Source organism: Nematolebias whitei, chromosome 19, assembly GCF_014905685.2.
Source record: "Nematolebias whitei isolate Nwh7 chromosome 19, NemWhi1, whole genome shotgun sequence".
NCBI lineage: Eukaryota > Metazoa > Chordata > Actinopteri > Cyprinodontiformes > Rivulidae > Nematolebias > Nematolebias whitei.
The window spans coordinates 32,109,129-32,124,213 of record NC_056516.1 but is presented as its reverse complement, the minus strand read 5'-3'; the positions used below and the strand labels follow the sequence as shown (position 1 = coordinate 32,124,213).

General features: G+C 36.2%; 1 protein-coding gene and 1 long non-coding RNA gene across 2 annotated transcripts; both read right to left on the bottom strand.

Annotated features, from left to right (window-relative positions):
- Positions 1-282: 282 nt before the first annotated feature.
- si:ch211-80h18.1 (uncharacterized protein LOC555593 homolog) lies at positions 283-7,207 on the bottom strand. Its single transcript, XM_037693001.1, has 19 exons — positions 7,101-7,207; positions 6,949-6,987; positions 6,523-6,552; positions 6,333-6,392; positions 6,004-6,051; positions 4,993-5,037; positions 4,242-4,286; positions 4,087-4,122; positions 3,128-3,205; positions 2,910-3,020; positions 2,757-2,804; positions 2,656-2,682; positions 2,537-2,569; positions 2,218-2,277; positions 1,902-1,943; positions 1,786-1,818; positions 1,642-1,704; positions 649-714; positions 283-287 (listed from the first exon to the last, which is right to left on the bottom strand). The coding sequence occupies exons 2-19, from the start codon at positions 6,953-6,955 to the stop codon at positions 283-285; spliced, it is 837 nt and encodes a 278-aa protein (XP_037548929.1). The 5' UTR covers positions 6,956-6,987; positions 7,101-7,207.
- Positions 7,208-7,267: 60 nt separating this feature from the next.
- Positions 7,268-8,224, bottom strand: LOC119425772. The gene is made up of 3 exons (XR_005187580.1): positions 8,197-8,224; positions 7,689-7,712; positions 7,268-7,304 (listed from the first exon to the last, which is right to left on the bottom strand). It is a non-coding gene; the product is annotated as an uncharacterized LOC119425772 (long non-coding RNA).
- Between the last annotated feature and the right edge of the window lie 6,861 nt (positions 8,225-15,085).

Sequence of the window (15,085 nt, the reverse complement as noted above, 5' to 3'; positions counted from 1 at the left end):
TATTTCATCTAATTTGAAACAGATTTGAGGCGTTTAAAACTGGTTTTAAAACTGGTTTTAAAATCGTCCACAGCTTTGTCTTAGGTGTGTTTTCAACTAAGTTCTACATTCATTGGTTGTGTAGTTTTAAACACAAGAACTTAGGTCTGATAACTGCTTTAAAGATTTTATATAAACCATTTTAAACAAAGCAGGGCATGTGTTTGGATTTATTTCATTATTTTACAGACAACAAACTCTTTTTAGAATTTCAGACTGTTTGAAGTTGTGATTTTTAAGAATTTAGCCTTTTTAAAAAAAACAGTTTACACTCACTAAACCAGTGTGCAAATGTAAAACTTACCAGCCATCGGTGTGTTATCTGTTACTGCTGGATGACCTGTAAATGAACACACACACACACACACGTGCACATTTTAATAAGTGTATCAAGACAAACAAATATTTCCAGTACAGAGGAAAAAAAAGACCAACACAAGAGAAACGTCTCTTCTTCTTTGAAATTAAACAGAACTTACTGGAATCAAGTGGAGTTCCTGTTGGACCTGCTGGAACTAAAAACACACACTGTTTAAAAACTTATCTGACCTTTGACCTCCCATCTGCCTCCTGATTTTACTGACAGCCATGTTTGAGGACAAGCCTTACCTGGAATTGTTCCTGTGGAGTCTGCTGTCATGGTAACCAGGTCTGTTTTGGAGTAAACACCTGAAACTGATCAAACAAACAAACAAACAAACAAGAGACAGTCGTTCATTCATCAAGATTATGTCAGACAGACAGATATGTGTCAGACAGACAGATGTGTGTCAGACAGACAGGCGTGTGTTAGACTGAAACGTATGTTAGACATTTGTGTTAAAGAATCAGGTGTGTCAGACAGACATGTGTGCGTCAGACAGACAGGTGTTTGTTAGACAGAATGGAGTGTTAGACAGATGTGACATATACCCAGGTGTGTCAGACAGACAGATGTGTGTTAGACAAACTGGTGTTTTACAGACAGGTATTTGTTAAACAGGTGTGTCAAATAGCAGGTGTGTGTCAGATAGGTGTGTGTCAGACATACAGATGTGCATTACACAGACAGATGTGTGTCAGACTGGTGTGTGTCAGACAGATGTGTGTCAGACATACAGATGTGCATTACACAGACAGATGTGTGTCAGACAGACAGTTGTGTTACAGACAGGTGTTTTGTAGACAGAAAGGTATGCTAGACTGACAGGTGTGTCAAATAGCAGGCGTGTCAGACAGACAGTTGTGTGTCATGCAGATGGGTGTGTGTCAGACATACAGATGTGCATTGCACAGACAGATGTGTGTCAGACTGGTGTGTGTCAGACAGACAGTTGTGTTACAGACAGGTGTTTTGTAGACAGAAAGGTATGCTAGACTGACAGGTGTGTCAAATAGCAGGCGTGTCAGACAGACAGGTGTGTCAGACAGACAGGTGTGTCAGACAGACAGGTGTGTGTCACACAGACAGGTGTGTCATACAGACAGGTATGCATCAAAAAAGCAGGTGTGCGTCAGGCAGAAAGGTATGTGTCATACAAGACAGGTGTGTCATACAAGACAGGTGTGTCATACTGACAGGTGTGTCATACAGACAGGTGTGAGTCAGACAGACAGGTGCACCTGGGCTCAGTGTGTTCGTGACGCTGTCTGCAGATTCTGTGTTGGCAGTGATGGGCGACCTCTCTGTAATGCATAACCGTTTGACAGAAAGTGAATCATCCCAATCTCTATTAACGAGCGAGTTGCTATAGCAACCAGTCCTACCTGTGACGTCACGGCCAAATTCAAGAGCAGTGGCTGGAGCCAATCAGAACACAGAGTCAGTTTCATCAGTTAGACAGTTGATTTATCAGTTTTATTGATCAGTCGGTCTATCTCACCTGTGAGGTCGTGGTGAAGACGGGTCACAGACTCTGTACCACCTGATGACATCATCATCATTATCATCGATATAAGACTATGCATTACAACATTTCACAACAAATGAAATAAAAGAGCTTCTTGTAAGCCCTTCAGTATGAACTGTGGAAAAGACCTCAGCCCTCAGAGTAGTTTTCCTGCTGGAACTACTGTCCAGACTGTAAATAATCAGTCAACAAATTTTATTTCTAAAGGAAGCCACAAAAACTCAAAGATCACCAGCTGCCGGGTGAAGCTTCGGTCCACAGCTGAACATTAATGATCCAGCAGCTGTACCTGTGAGGTCAGTTTGCAGAGTCTGAAGATCGCTGACGGACACCAGCCTCTCCGTTACAGCTGCAAAAACAAACAAACAAACAAACAACACAAGGGTTAAATCAAAGAAACTGATCTGATAGTGCAGCTTTAAATTATGTACCGGGGCTAAATGCAAATCTAAACTGTTAGTGATGAATGTGTCATTTAAAAAAATATATCAACAATAAACCTTCAAATATGTTGGTTAAACTTTATATAACAGTAAAACACATGAGGTTATTTAATGTTACGAGTAGCTCTAAAAGTGAAAATCGGTTTAAAAGAGATAAATGTTTACCTCTGTCTGTGAGCAGAGTCTGTCGACCATTTCCTAAAAATTTAAAACATTATTCATTTTTTTACTTGAGCAGCAAACTGAACTGAAAACGAAGAGAGATAAAAAACATCTGTTTTTACCGATAGCGTCCGGTGAATCTGCTCCATCTGTGAGGACAAATAAAACATTTGTGCAGTAAATGTAGTAAAGGACTGCAGGAAGTCTGAGCAGGTGAGCTTACCTGTCTGCTCTCTGTGAGCCGCACTGCCTGCTGAGGATGAGGAGGAAACTGCACACGATGAAGAAAAACAAACTTTCTTACTTATCTTTGAGAAAGAGCTGCGGTTAAATTAGATTAATGGGGTTTGATTGTAAAAGTTTTCCTTTAACTCACCTGCAGAGGAACCTGACAAAGAGCTGGACAGCGACTGGTCGAATCCTGAACTCAGCGCAGCGCCGCCGGCTCCTGATTGGTCGGTGCTGCCGGCAGATTGATGAGCGACGTCTTCAGCAGCAGAAAACAGGGGGGGGGGGTGAAATCAAGATATAATTAAAAAACACAAATGGTTTGTCTGGAACTGAATCAGATTAAAGATGTTGTGTTATTATTACCTTTGGAGGAGATGGCAGTTCCTCCAACTGAGTCCAGAAGGTTCTGCTCTGCAGCTGCTGTCACACCAGAACCCACCACTGAAACACAAACACCCCATCACTTCCTGTCACGATAACTCATTTTACTGCGTGATTAATTGTCTCAGAAATTATTGCGATAAACGATAATATTGTTTGAAATTTGACAATAATTAGTAATTATTGTCAAATTTAAGAAAAAAATGTTGGTTATTTAAGTGTAGTACCTTTTATCACCACTGGATGGCAGTATAAGACTGTTTGAACTGAAGGATGGATAGTGAGGGAAGGAGCAGCGTGTCTCTTTAAGAAAAATGGGAGGGAGGCCCCATGACGTGACATGGGCTGTCTCTCCTTCATTTGTCCGGTTCTCAAAATGGCAGCCGCTCAGTGTAGTTTGAGCTCTTTAGCGTAGCATTTGTCACACAAATCTTTTAATAAAAAAATCAGTAAATAAGTTCTTAGCTTCTTTTTGCAGACAAAACCAACTTTTTATACGAAGGCACGAGTTTCAACGGTGAATTTTGGAGCTTCGACAAAACCGAGTTGTTTTTTTTTCTCGAGGTCGGCCTGTTAGCTTAGCTCGTAGTTTATCTTCTCGGCTTAGCTGCTTTTAACGATCCATAAACACAATTTTGGACGGTTAAAACAGATTTAAAAGAAAAGAAAAACAGAGGGGGTCAGTGAAGAGCACCAGAGTTGAGCTTTTTATCATCCAGTGTCTTCAGTAGAAAGTGAGAGACACGAGGAAACGATAAAGCCGATAAATGAAAATGAGGTGGATAATTTTAATTTATCACACGATTAACTCATTTATTGTTTTATTGCGACAGGACTAATCACTGCTACAACTGGTGAGATCTCTTCAAATTCAATTCAGAGGTAAAACATCATTTTTTTCTAAGTTCAACGTGAACTTCTCGAGGAATAAGAAGTCATACCTGAGAGGTCCAGGTGCGTTGGTGGGGTCATGTGACCTGTCAGAACAAAATGAATCAGAACTTCTTTCAGAGTTCGATCGTCTGTAAAGATCACTTCATCCTGCACTGATACGCAGTCCTTTCAAAGAACTTCAGAAACAGATCTGAACTCAAACCTGGAACGTGGCCGGCGGCGCTGAAAGGATCCGTCAGACCCCCACCTGACGACAACAACAACTAATGAGCTTCAGAGGTTTTTAAAAGAGTAAAGTTTGGATGAAGACAAAGTGAAACATTATTGAGTTTTAATGCTCCACAGTTTTTGACATCACCAGGCAATGTGAACATTTTTTACTACTTGAGCTCAGTTTTGAAACTGTTACTTTTCTTTAAAACCCACCAGAGTCTCAGAAGTCCTGAACCAGGTCACGTTCAGGCTCTTCATCCAGCTTAGACTCTGGAGGACTTCTTGTCCCATCATTATTAGTTTAGTCTAACAAATCAATCAAACTCCAGCAGGGCTTTGAAATAACCTGCAGTTTTTTGTTTAAAATCCCAGTCAAAAAAATCAACACTTTTATTTAAATTATTTAAACCAGTTCTGCCATAAAAATCTTAAATATTTCTTCTTGTGCAACACAATTTGCTCTCTCGGACCTTCATGCAGCTCATCTTGTCTCAGTTTATCACCTGAATGTGTAAAATGTACAAAAACATCATGAAGCAGAAATCGAAACGTTTCTCTGCACATTTTTTGTGTAATAATATTTATAATACAATACTTATGTGTTGCTTTTCTGAAAGTAAAGAATATCAAACCAAAGGTGGTCTGGTTTATTTATTTATTTGTTTATTTATTTATTTGTCGGGAGTTCAGTGGAGTTCAGTACTAAAGAAATAAAAAAGTCATTGTGAAGTAGGACTTACCCATAAGGCCGTGCAGGTAGTCATGGCTGGATGGATCTACGACTCCTGAAAGAAGGAAACAAATGAGCTGCAGATTAATGCAGACATGAAAATCATTAGAAGACTTTTGCTGTAAACAAATAAAATAATGCAACATTTTATTTAAAGCAACTTCTTTAGGTAAGGTTCTGCACAATTCTTACTTTTTAATGGATTAAATAAACCTACTGTGCATCACACATCACAAAAATCCACCCCTCTGTGGGTAAATGTTGGGGAATTTTTGGTCAAAGTTTATGGATGTTTTTAACTATGGCTGAGAAAGTTATCTCTGCCCATGAACCATATGTTTGGGTTAGAAGAAAGCTGAATGAGGAGCTGGATACCGCAGCAAGTTTGTAAAACTGCACTGTAAAAAAAGGGTTTAGAAGATTTGTTGACTAACTGGGCTTTGTCTGGTTTACATGTTTTTTTTTTTTTACAAATTTATATAAACTTAGAATCAAATTTAAAGAGCTTAATTAAACAACTTTTAACAAGTTCACTCATCTCTTTTCGAAACTAATTTTACCATATAAAGAGATGTTAACTTAAAGTTCACATGAAACATTTCTCCTAATTGAATTGTCATGTGCGTCTTACATGAAGCCCTTTTACTGAAGCTTTATAAATCAATAATAAGTTAACTTGATTAAATGTAAATCATTATATTATACTATATTGACAAACTATACAATAACATGAAGTTTTGTTCATTTATCATTTTATACATTAATTGCAGACAAAAAAAATTGATTAAGTGGTTAAATGTGTCCCTTCTTATGATTTTATACAATTGTAATTTTTTTTGCAAGCATTGCTTTTCTGTCTTTTTTTTTTTGCAGAAAGTTTTTACACTGCAATATTTTATTTTCCAGTTTGACATGTAAAGAATATCCCAAATGCAAACATTAAATACACATTTTTAGGAGAGCCAAACACGCCTCAAAAACAAATTTTGCTTCATAAAAGAAAGTTGACATCCACTGTTACCTGTATAATCCAGGTGAGAAACTTCACCTCCTAATGAACCTAAATCCCCTGAGAGACAATCAAAACAGACACAGAGAGGCAGGTAAGCTCACAGGTAGAGAAACTGTTCAAGTCAGGGTTTGGATTGGAGTATACTGGTTTTAGTTTCATATTTTATTTACAGTCCCTCTGGTTCAAAACAGATTTTGTTGCCTCTTTTGCCTTCAGCACACCTGAAGTAAGATTTCCAAAACATGACGGTATTTAACTTGATTTTCAATTAAAACATATTTTCTGCTCTTTTCCGGTCTAATCTCATCCATCAATCATCTCTGTGCCCCACCCCTTACCTGTCTGACTGTCCACTCCAGCTCCGCCTCCTCCTCCGTTCAGCAGCTTCTGTCCATTTCCTGCACAAAAGGGAAGTTTCCAACCATTTTTTAGACCTTAGAATATTCCCTGAGTGTAACACACTGCATGTGTGGGGTATAATTAAATAGCTTTAAATACAGTTATTAAAAGAATTATAAAAACATTTACCATTGGACTCTGAGTGGACTCCATAAGGGCCTGCAGACGGAAATAAAATATTTTACAGCTGAGAAGCTTTTTACATGAAAATATCAATAAGTTTGTCATTTGCACTACAAATTGATTTAGTAAAGAGACTTAATGGTCTTTGTTTTTGTGAAATTACTATTTTTGCTGTTTATTTTTAATTTAGAATTTTATTACTTGTTAAAAGGTCAAACTTGGAGGCTAAAAATTAAATGCACAACTGGAATTAATTTTCTTTTTCCATCTCAAATTTATCTGCTTGGCTGAATCCCAGCCTCACAAAACCCACAGCAGTTATTTGATCAAGCCCGGGCTGAAATGGAAGATATTTTACTGCAGCTCAGTGTGAATGGACCAGTCGGCTCTTAATAAACTGGACACAATAAACAGAGTGACAAAATGTTTTACCGCTCATTTCTGTGTGAGATGAAGCCAATGGGTCTTTGGCTACAAAAAAACAGAAATGAGTTTTAATTGACATTTAACTTGAACACTTTTAATATTTTATCAAATAATTTGTTACACAAACATGTGTTTCTGTTAAAAATAACATTGTTTACCTGCTGAATGAGCCTGATCCACAGAGACACCAAGATCCACTGCTCCAGACCCTGCAGAACCTACAGACCCTGCAGAACCTACAGACCCCGATAAGACTGCAGAACCTGAAGCCACTCCAGGGTCTGCAGAACCTGCCGAAACAGCAGAACCCAAAAAAACACCAGACCCTGCAGAATCAGCAAACCCTGAAGTATCTGCAGAACCTAAAAGAACAGCATTAGAAAATAAAGTTTTACTGGCTTACTTTATTTTTCATTTTATTATTTGTACATTAGAGACAGTTTAGGGAAATTTACATGAGAAATGGTGAATTGTAAAGAAAAACATAAAAGGAGTCAAACTATGTGATTTTTTTTCTTTTTCAAAAAGCATTTTAAAGCAAAACTACAATAACAGAAACTGAAGACAATAGAGACTAAATTTGTCCTTTTAAAGGTTTTAGATAAGTCAGTTAACAAAAACTTTAGTTTATTTGAACAAATTTGTTTTTCACATTTTACTTCCAGAAAATGTAAAAATACAACCAAAACATTTTGGCACGAAAGCAGAGATTTTTGTTTTTTTAATAAATGAACAGAACAGTTTACCTAATGAGCTGTTTGGATGTCCAACTGTTGAAAAAACAAACAAATCAAGAAGAATTTAATTTGATGTCATGAGAAATATAAACTAAAACCAAGAAAGAAACAAACAAATATCCTCTTTATTTTTGCCTAAAATCAGTGACAACATTAAATTAGCATCTTTAAGTGTTTGAGCTGTAATTAACTGGACCTTATTATGAAGGAGTAGTCAATAAAAATAGAACTGGGATGGTTGGATAACAACTTAGATGGTGTCTTCTCAGTGGAGCTGCTGCAGTGAACCCAACCCTCTTTGAAACAACTAACACTTATTTTTAAATATAACATTCTGAACGCTTGTATTTGTAACCTGAATGTGGAGTAGTGAATCCAGCTAATGACAACAATATTGAAACAAACATTTGCTAATTATGACACAAACTTTGTGGCTACAGGTACAGTAAGTACAGATTTTAAACATGTGACTGAACGGTTAATATGTCTGACTGATGAAACAGGAAGTAAAAGTCACCTGCCAAGCCCACAGAGGACGCACCATCTACATGACCTGAGACATAAAAAGAAACGTTTGAAATGTAAACTGTTATAAAAACTACAAAAGTAGAAATATAATTTATTATTATATAAAAATGAGAAAATTATAACGAGTTGCAGTGTTGTAACATTAGAGAAATCAGCATCACATAAAGTAATACAAAGCTATATTGATTTTTATTGTATTATACTAATGTAACCAGTTAAATAATTCATTCTAAACACCAACATAATGGAAACAAAACACAAATCAAGCATCAACAGGCCAAACACCAACAAAACCTAACCAAACACCAAGAAACCATCAACCAAACCACACAGCCACCAAACCATCAACCAAACCAAACCATCAATCAAACCAAACCATCAACCAAACCAATCATCCACTAAACCATCAACCAAACCAAACCAAACATCCACTAAAACCATCAACCAAACCAATCATCCACCAAACCATCTACCAAATTACACAGCCACCAATCCATCAACCAAACCCAACCAAACATTTATCAAACAGTCAACCAAATCAAGCATCCACAAAATCATAAACCAAATCATCAACCAAACCAAACATGAACTAAACATGAACTAAACATGAACTAAACATGAACTAAACATCTATCAAACACCAACAAAACTGAAGGTGAAATTAACAAAAAGAACTCATTACTGTTAGTAAAACTAAATCCTGACCAACCAACCACCAAGTAACAAAAAACAAAAATGTCAAACTTTGTAACACCAAAAAGAGCAACCAGACACCAAAACCATTTAATATTACTTTAATATCAACTAAGCACAATCCATCCACCAAACCATCTCCATGACGATGTCTCTCTGACTGGGTTCTTTACCTGTCTGAACTTGTTCACCTGTAGAACCTCCTGCAGCTGCATCATGTGGTCCTCCTTCTGCTGACTGACCACTGGATGCTGAGAAGAATCACATAATCTTCATCAGGATGGAAGACAAATACCTGCCCTTAAAATCTTATTTATTTTGCTACTTAAGTTGCATTTTCCTTGTTTTAATTTTTTTGAAACAATTAATAACTGAAATACTAATAAAGAAAAACAGTCAAATCCTTAAAACCCTTCTCATATCTGTTGGGATCTTATCAGCGTGCACATGATCATCCATTTTATAGTAAATCTGACTGATTGGTTTATCATTTCATTCTCTGGTGGAATAGATGGAGATTAGGTGCTGGTTTTGGAACTGTCTGTTCTAAAGTAAAAAAGTTTGAGTTAAAAAAAAAAGTTCCACCAAGATTTTGTCTCGTCTTTGAGAGGATGTGTCGAACAGTGGCACCGTATCCTCACAACTCAGAAAGGAGAAGCAGGTGATGAAAATGGATGGATGGAAAACTCAAGCAAGTTGCTGATTTATCTCTAGCGACACCATATTTTGTTCAATTACCTAAAGATTTTTAGATCTGTGGATCAATCAGGCAACAATTCATTGTTAAAAAATGTCTGCACAGATGATCAAGTCTTAAATAAAAGGTCAACTCACCACTAAGGTCGTGGATATTTAAGGAAACACCTGCAAAGAAAACTCAACTGAGTCAGACAAATATATATATATATATGAAATACTGAAGAGATGTTTGCCTTCCTGACATGCCTAGCTGACATTATCATCAAGCTTTTTATTATTAACACCTCATTAATGTGTTTTTCAGTTAATAATAATAAAAAAAAATCAGTATTTGTTTCTGACAATCAATATTCTCCCTTAACGAAGCTCATACATTTCAAAACACAAGCTGTTCCATGGAACAGGTGGAGCTTCGTTAAAAAAGACATTTGCTTAATAAAAATCTTTTTAAACAACTTTTTTCGTATTGTTTTACTCCAAATTCATTCTTGTTTTAACATTTCATTAAAATGAACCTTTTGCAGTTGCACCTGATATTTTTTCAGAATAAAAACTAAAGTTTGAGGATTTCCCCTGCACTTAGATGACTTTCGGCAGGTGTCGTTGCAGCTCTAACCCTCACCTCCTGCTGCAACAGGAGAGCAAGAACTTGATGCGTTACTGGGCAGAGAGCTCAGGATGTGGACCGGACCGAGTCAGACTAATCCTGGTCAGAATACCAGCCAGTTAATCTGGATTAAACATGAGCCCAAACCGGAACAGGCAAACATTTCAGGAGGGAAACATCTGATCAGGGCTGACTCACCTGAACCTCCGGCTGCTGCCGACACGGTGGTCTGCTGAGCTCCAAGAACTGCAGGGGGCAGAGAGAAGGGGAGGACGGGGGAGGCCAGGGGGAGGACAGGGGGAGGACAGGGGATCAGGTGTTCAGCATGAATGAACCTTCTGTTTCCATCAGCAGAAAGAAACATCAGTTTATTAAAAACATGTCAATGTCATTAAAATAAAGATAAATGGCATTAAATATTAAAAAACATTAAATCCATATCAAATGTTTTCTGTCTGGAAACTCTTTAAAAACAGAGGAACAGTTTGATGTGAATAAATTTAATTATCCACGTAAAGTTGTTAAAAATGGTTGTTTCAGTGAAAAAAAGAAGAAGGGCCATTTGTGAAACTCGTTCCACTAAACTCATCGTGTGAAAGATTCATGAGCCTCGCCTTTTATAACCTCGTTAATTAAAAAATAAAGTTAATTTTTAATGTTAAAGTTCAGTTTATGCATGTTTATATGGTGAAGGTCATTGTGTGTTTAAGCCTCTCACCCATAATTAAATCCTGACTCTTGGAGTCATCATCATCATCATCTGAAAAGGAAAAAAATCCAACATTTATTTCTCTAATTATAAGAAGGTTTATCATTTTTATTTGGTCAGATGTTAAATACGCAAGGGAAGTATTCATTTTTTTATGTTTATTATTCAGCTGTTTATTTTATTTTTAGTTTAGTCCATTTGACCTTTTTTCACTGTTTTGCTTGTATAAAGCAAACTTCATGTCTTTGTTTTTGTGTTTTTTCCCCTTTTTCTTTATCTTTAAATCTTGTTTTAGTTAAACACGGACAAGCGAATGGTAATAATGTGCAAAAAAAAATTATTAAAATATTAAGAATAATAAATAATTATTAAAATTTAACAACAAAAAAACTCCACATGTGTATGTGTTAGTATGTCATCTGTACGTTATTCTTTTGTTCTGAAGGTTTTTTTGCAACCTCACCTTGTTTCCTGTTAGGGACACCGTGTGAGATATGATTTTTTTTACTTCCTCTTTCTTCGTGTTTCTCTTTTTCTTATCTAATGAAAAGGGCAGCGCCTCCCATGAGGCTGCAGCCTCAGGCACCCGTCTACCCATGTCTTATGTTGTTCGGTTGTCGTTTTGTTTCTCTGGACGGCTGTACTGAAATTAAATTTTGTTGTGCTTCTGTGCAATGACAATAAAGGCTGATTCTGATTCTGAATATAAAATACCCTGCAGACTGAAAAACACACCACTGCACCGCTCTTTAAGTTTCAATCTTCTTTTAAAAAAAAAAAAGAAGCACCATTTGGTCATGAATTATTTCGTGAATCACAGAATTTTAACACCTTATTGATGAATATTATAGCTTCTAAAATAAAATATTGAATACTATCAGTAAGAAATGTCAATTTAAACAAAAAGTCTTTCTTCAGACATTGAGAAACTTTGATTAAAATCAGTTTTGTATGATTTAATATCCAAAATAGTCTTTAAACATGTTTCTTTGCGAACAATATGAGTTGTTCTCTGAAACTTCAAAAGGTATTGATTCCAACTTCATAATGAATGTTTAAATAATTAATTAGTGTTTATGGATTTGTAAATAAACATTAAGTTGATGACAAAGATTTAGTTAATTTGGCTGCAAGTCATCCATAAATAACGTTTAATAGTTTAATATTTTGATCATTTTCAGAAAACAACAGGCGAATTGACACAAAATATGTTAACTTGTTCATCGGACATTTATTTTGTGATTTTTTTTTGTTCAAACTGAATAATAAAAAAAAAAAGTGAAAAACAAAACATTTTAAAGTGAATTTTGTGTTGAGTTCAGAAGATCTGCTTTGTTCAGTTTGGATAGAATCAGTTTTGGTTGTTTGTTGAGGGAAATTTGTTTTGGATTTGCTGAAAAGATGATGTCCTTTCAAAATAAAAGCCGGTTTCTCTCTTTCTCACACATAGGCCTACCCTCCTCCTCCTCAGACACCTCCCCCTCCATAGTTTCTGTGACCTCAGCTTCTATTTCCTCCTGCTCCTTTTCTGGAAAACAACAGAAACATTTTAGGTCCTCAGGGAATTAAATTTAAACAAACAAACAAAAAACAAATAAACAAACAAAATTAGATTAGTAAAAAAATAAAATACCGGCAAGATGTTTACCTTCAACAGGAGCCGCAGAAACGGATGTTGCCAGAAGAACGAAGATTGAAACTATGAGAAGGTTTCTGTTTTATAGCATAGATTAATAATTATTAACAATTAATACTGAGATGGAGACAGTGATGTCTTCATGCTAAATATCAATAAGAAAATGTAAAAAAAAAAAAATCAATACATATTAATCATTTCATCTCTCACGGCTCAATAAAAACTAATTTTATAACAAAATTAGGGATGCACGATATTATCGGCATGGTATCGGACAATATTAGCGATAAAGTTAAATATTGGCCATTCCATCAAAATAACTCACTGATATAAAAAGCACTGTCCATTCCAATATCGTTCATCCCTAAAAAATCTTTCATTCTCACCTCTTATGTCTCCGTATGGATCCTTTTGCTATCCGTATGCATCTTTTTTGCTTACGTTTGTCTCCTTGCCTTTTCTTTTTCTCTTTATATGTCTCCATGTCTTTTTATGGTTCCTTCTGAATCCTATAAAAACGTTATATATCTGTGTGCTTTTGGTCTTTTTACCTCATACATTGGTTTCTTTTTACTCTCCTTATGCTTAATTTTTCTCTATATGAATTCATTTTCTTATGCAGCCTTCTAGTCTTTTTATGTCTCTGTGTCCTTTTAGTGTTCCAATGCACTTTTACGTCCGTTTTTGTTTCCTTGCGCTTTTTCCATCGTTCTACTTTGTCTGTCCTTCTGTTTCACGTTTTTTTTTTAGTTTTTTTAAATTATTATTCCAATTAACACTGAAAGTTCAGCTGTTATGAATTTCACTTCCACCTTTTTCAGCAAATTTGAGCAAAGTCCCTCAGCATTTTCAGAGCAGGCAATATTTTCTAGTTTAATGCAGAGATGGACTTTTGCATGAAATTGTGTGCAAGCTGCAGCTAAACAAGTATGACACTTGAATTTGATCATTAAAAGGATATTAATTATCCTGAAATAAATGTTTTTATAATAAAATGCACATTTTCACTAGTAATAGGATTTTGATTTACTTTTCTGTGAAGCTGTAAACCATACTGTATGGGTATTTGTTTAAAGGTTTATTTGTTTAAAACTGGTTTGTGAGGCGGAGGGTGATGTGCATTTCTTTAAGGAAGGTTAGTATCATTTCCCGGTTGTGTTAGCAGGTGCAAACGGGTCAATGCCTGAGCGTGCCAACATAGATCAGCTCGTCACGATTCAATCCTCTCGTCTGTTTCAAGGTCTGATTGAAAATCTCATTATCTCGTGTTCCTCCGATAAACATCCCACTGAACGCTCTCCAGCGGTCTCCACAGGGCCGTTACATAACCTGCATACGGTTTTACACACTCCACTCCTACAGATAGCTCACACGTTATTAAACACAGTGAATCTGGCAGTTTATCTCTTAAAATCTACAAAGCATCACTTTTTTTTCTTTCCCCCCTCTCAATTTTTTGGCCTTGTGATGGGAAGTATGGCTTCAGTAAGATCAGAGACAAAACCATTCAGCTTTTACTAAAGATTAAGGTGCAGCTAAAGGAATAAAAAATTAAGTCACTTCTGATCACTTTTTAACTTTTGGCTAAACGTTTCTACAAAAATTGAATTCCAGATTAAAATTCTGGGTAATTTAACGTATCAGAATAAAAACCACAAACGTAACCAACTCATTTTTGTTACGACTGAAGAAGTCTAGAAAGATGCAGATTCAGTTCAGTTTATTTTATACAGCGCCAATTCACAGCAAAGTTGTCTCAGGACACTTTACAGAAACATTCACACGCATCGAAAAGCCAGTTAGGTTTTTTTGACTGATGAGACTTCTACTCCGGAGCTATTTATAAGCTGGAAAATACAGTTGTTTTCAAGTTAGGGTTAATCTAAATATCTAAAAGCTTTTTGTTTAAGGACATAAAGATTCAACAAGTCTGCTGGCTCCCTTTACTAACTGGCTTTTCTATGTATGTGCAGGTTAATTTAGAGTTGCAAGCAGGTGTGTAGCTAATCAGGAGTTTGTAATTTACCATGAAAACATGCTACGTGTTCCTTCAAGCGCCTGCTCAGGTATTTAGCATGTTTAGTGAATAAACTATGTTCTAGTACTCTGGTTTTTACTGTACATACTGCGCACATCAATGTACATCCAGTGATAACTTTCTAAAAGTTTCATTCAAAGTCAACCAGTGGTTCTTGAAATGCTTTTAGTCGCACACAATTACAGAACCGTGACCGTCTGTTTTTGCCTTTTGGCAGCAGGTAAAAAAAAATATTACCTGTGGCGCTCAAACCCCCTAATCATTTTTATATATGGCCCACTTGCAACTAAATTTGAATAGCCTTCTCAGAACTCTACTGTTCTCAGATCAGTAAAAGCCAAATGTTGAACTTGAGGATTCATTTGAAAACGGAAAAAAAGAATGGGCAAAAATTGCATTCAGAATGGTGCGGAAGAGCCCGCTTGACTCTTCATTTGGTGTACAATTTTATCCATCCATCCATTCATCCAGCCATCCATCCAGCCATCCATCCATC

Bases quoted from the DNA above. Each gene is read 5' to 3' on its own strand.
- si:ch211-80h18.1 (XM_037693001.1), bottom strand. The intron at 4,287-4,992 runs GTAAGTCCTACT...TGTTGTCGTCAG, and splicing joins CTACCTGCACGGCCTTATGG to GTGGGGGTCTGACGGATCCT. The intron at 1,944-2,217 runs GTACAGCTGCTG...TGATGTCATCAG, and splicing joins TCTGCAAACTGACCTCACAG to GTGGTACAGAGTCTGTGACC.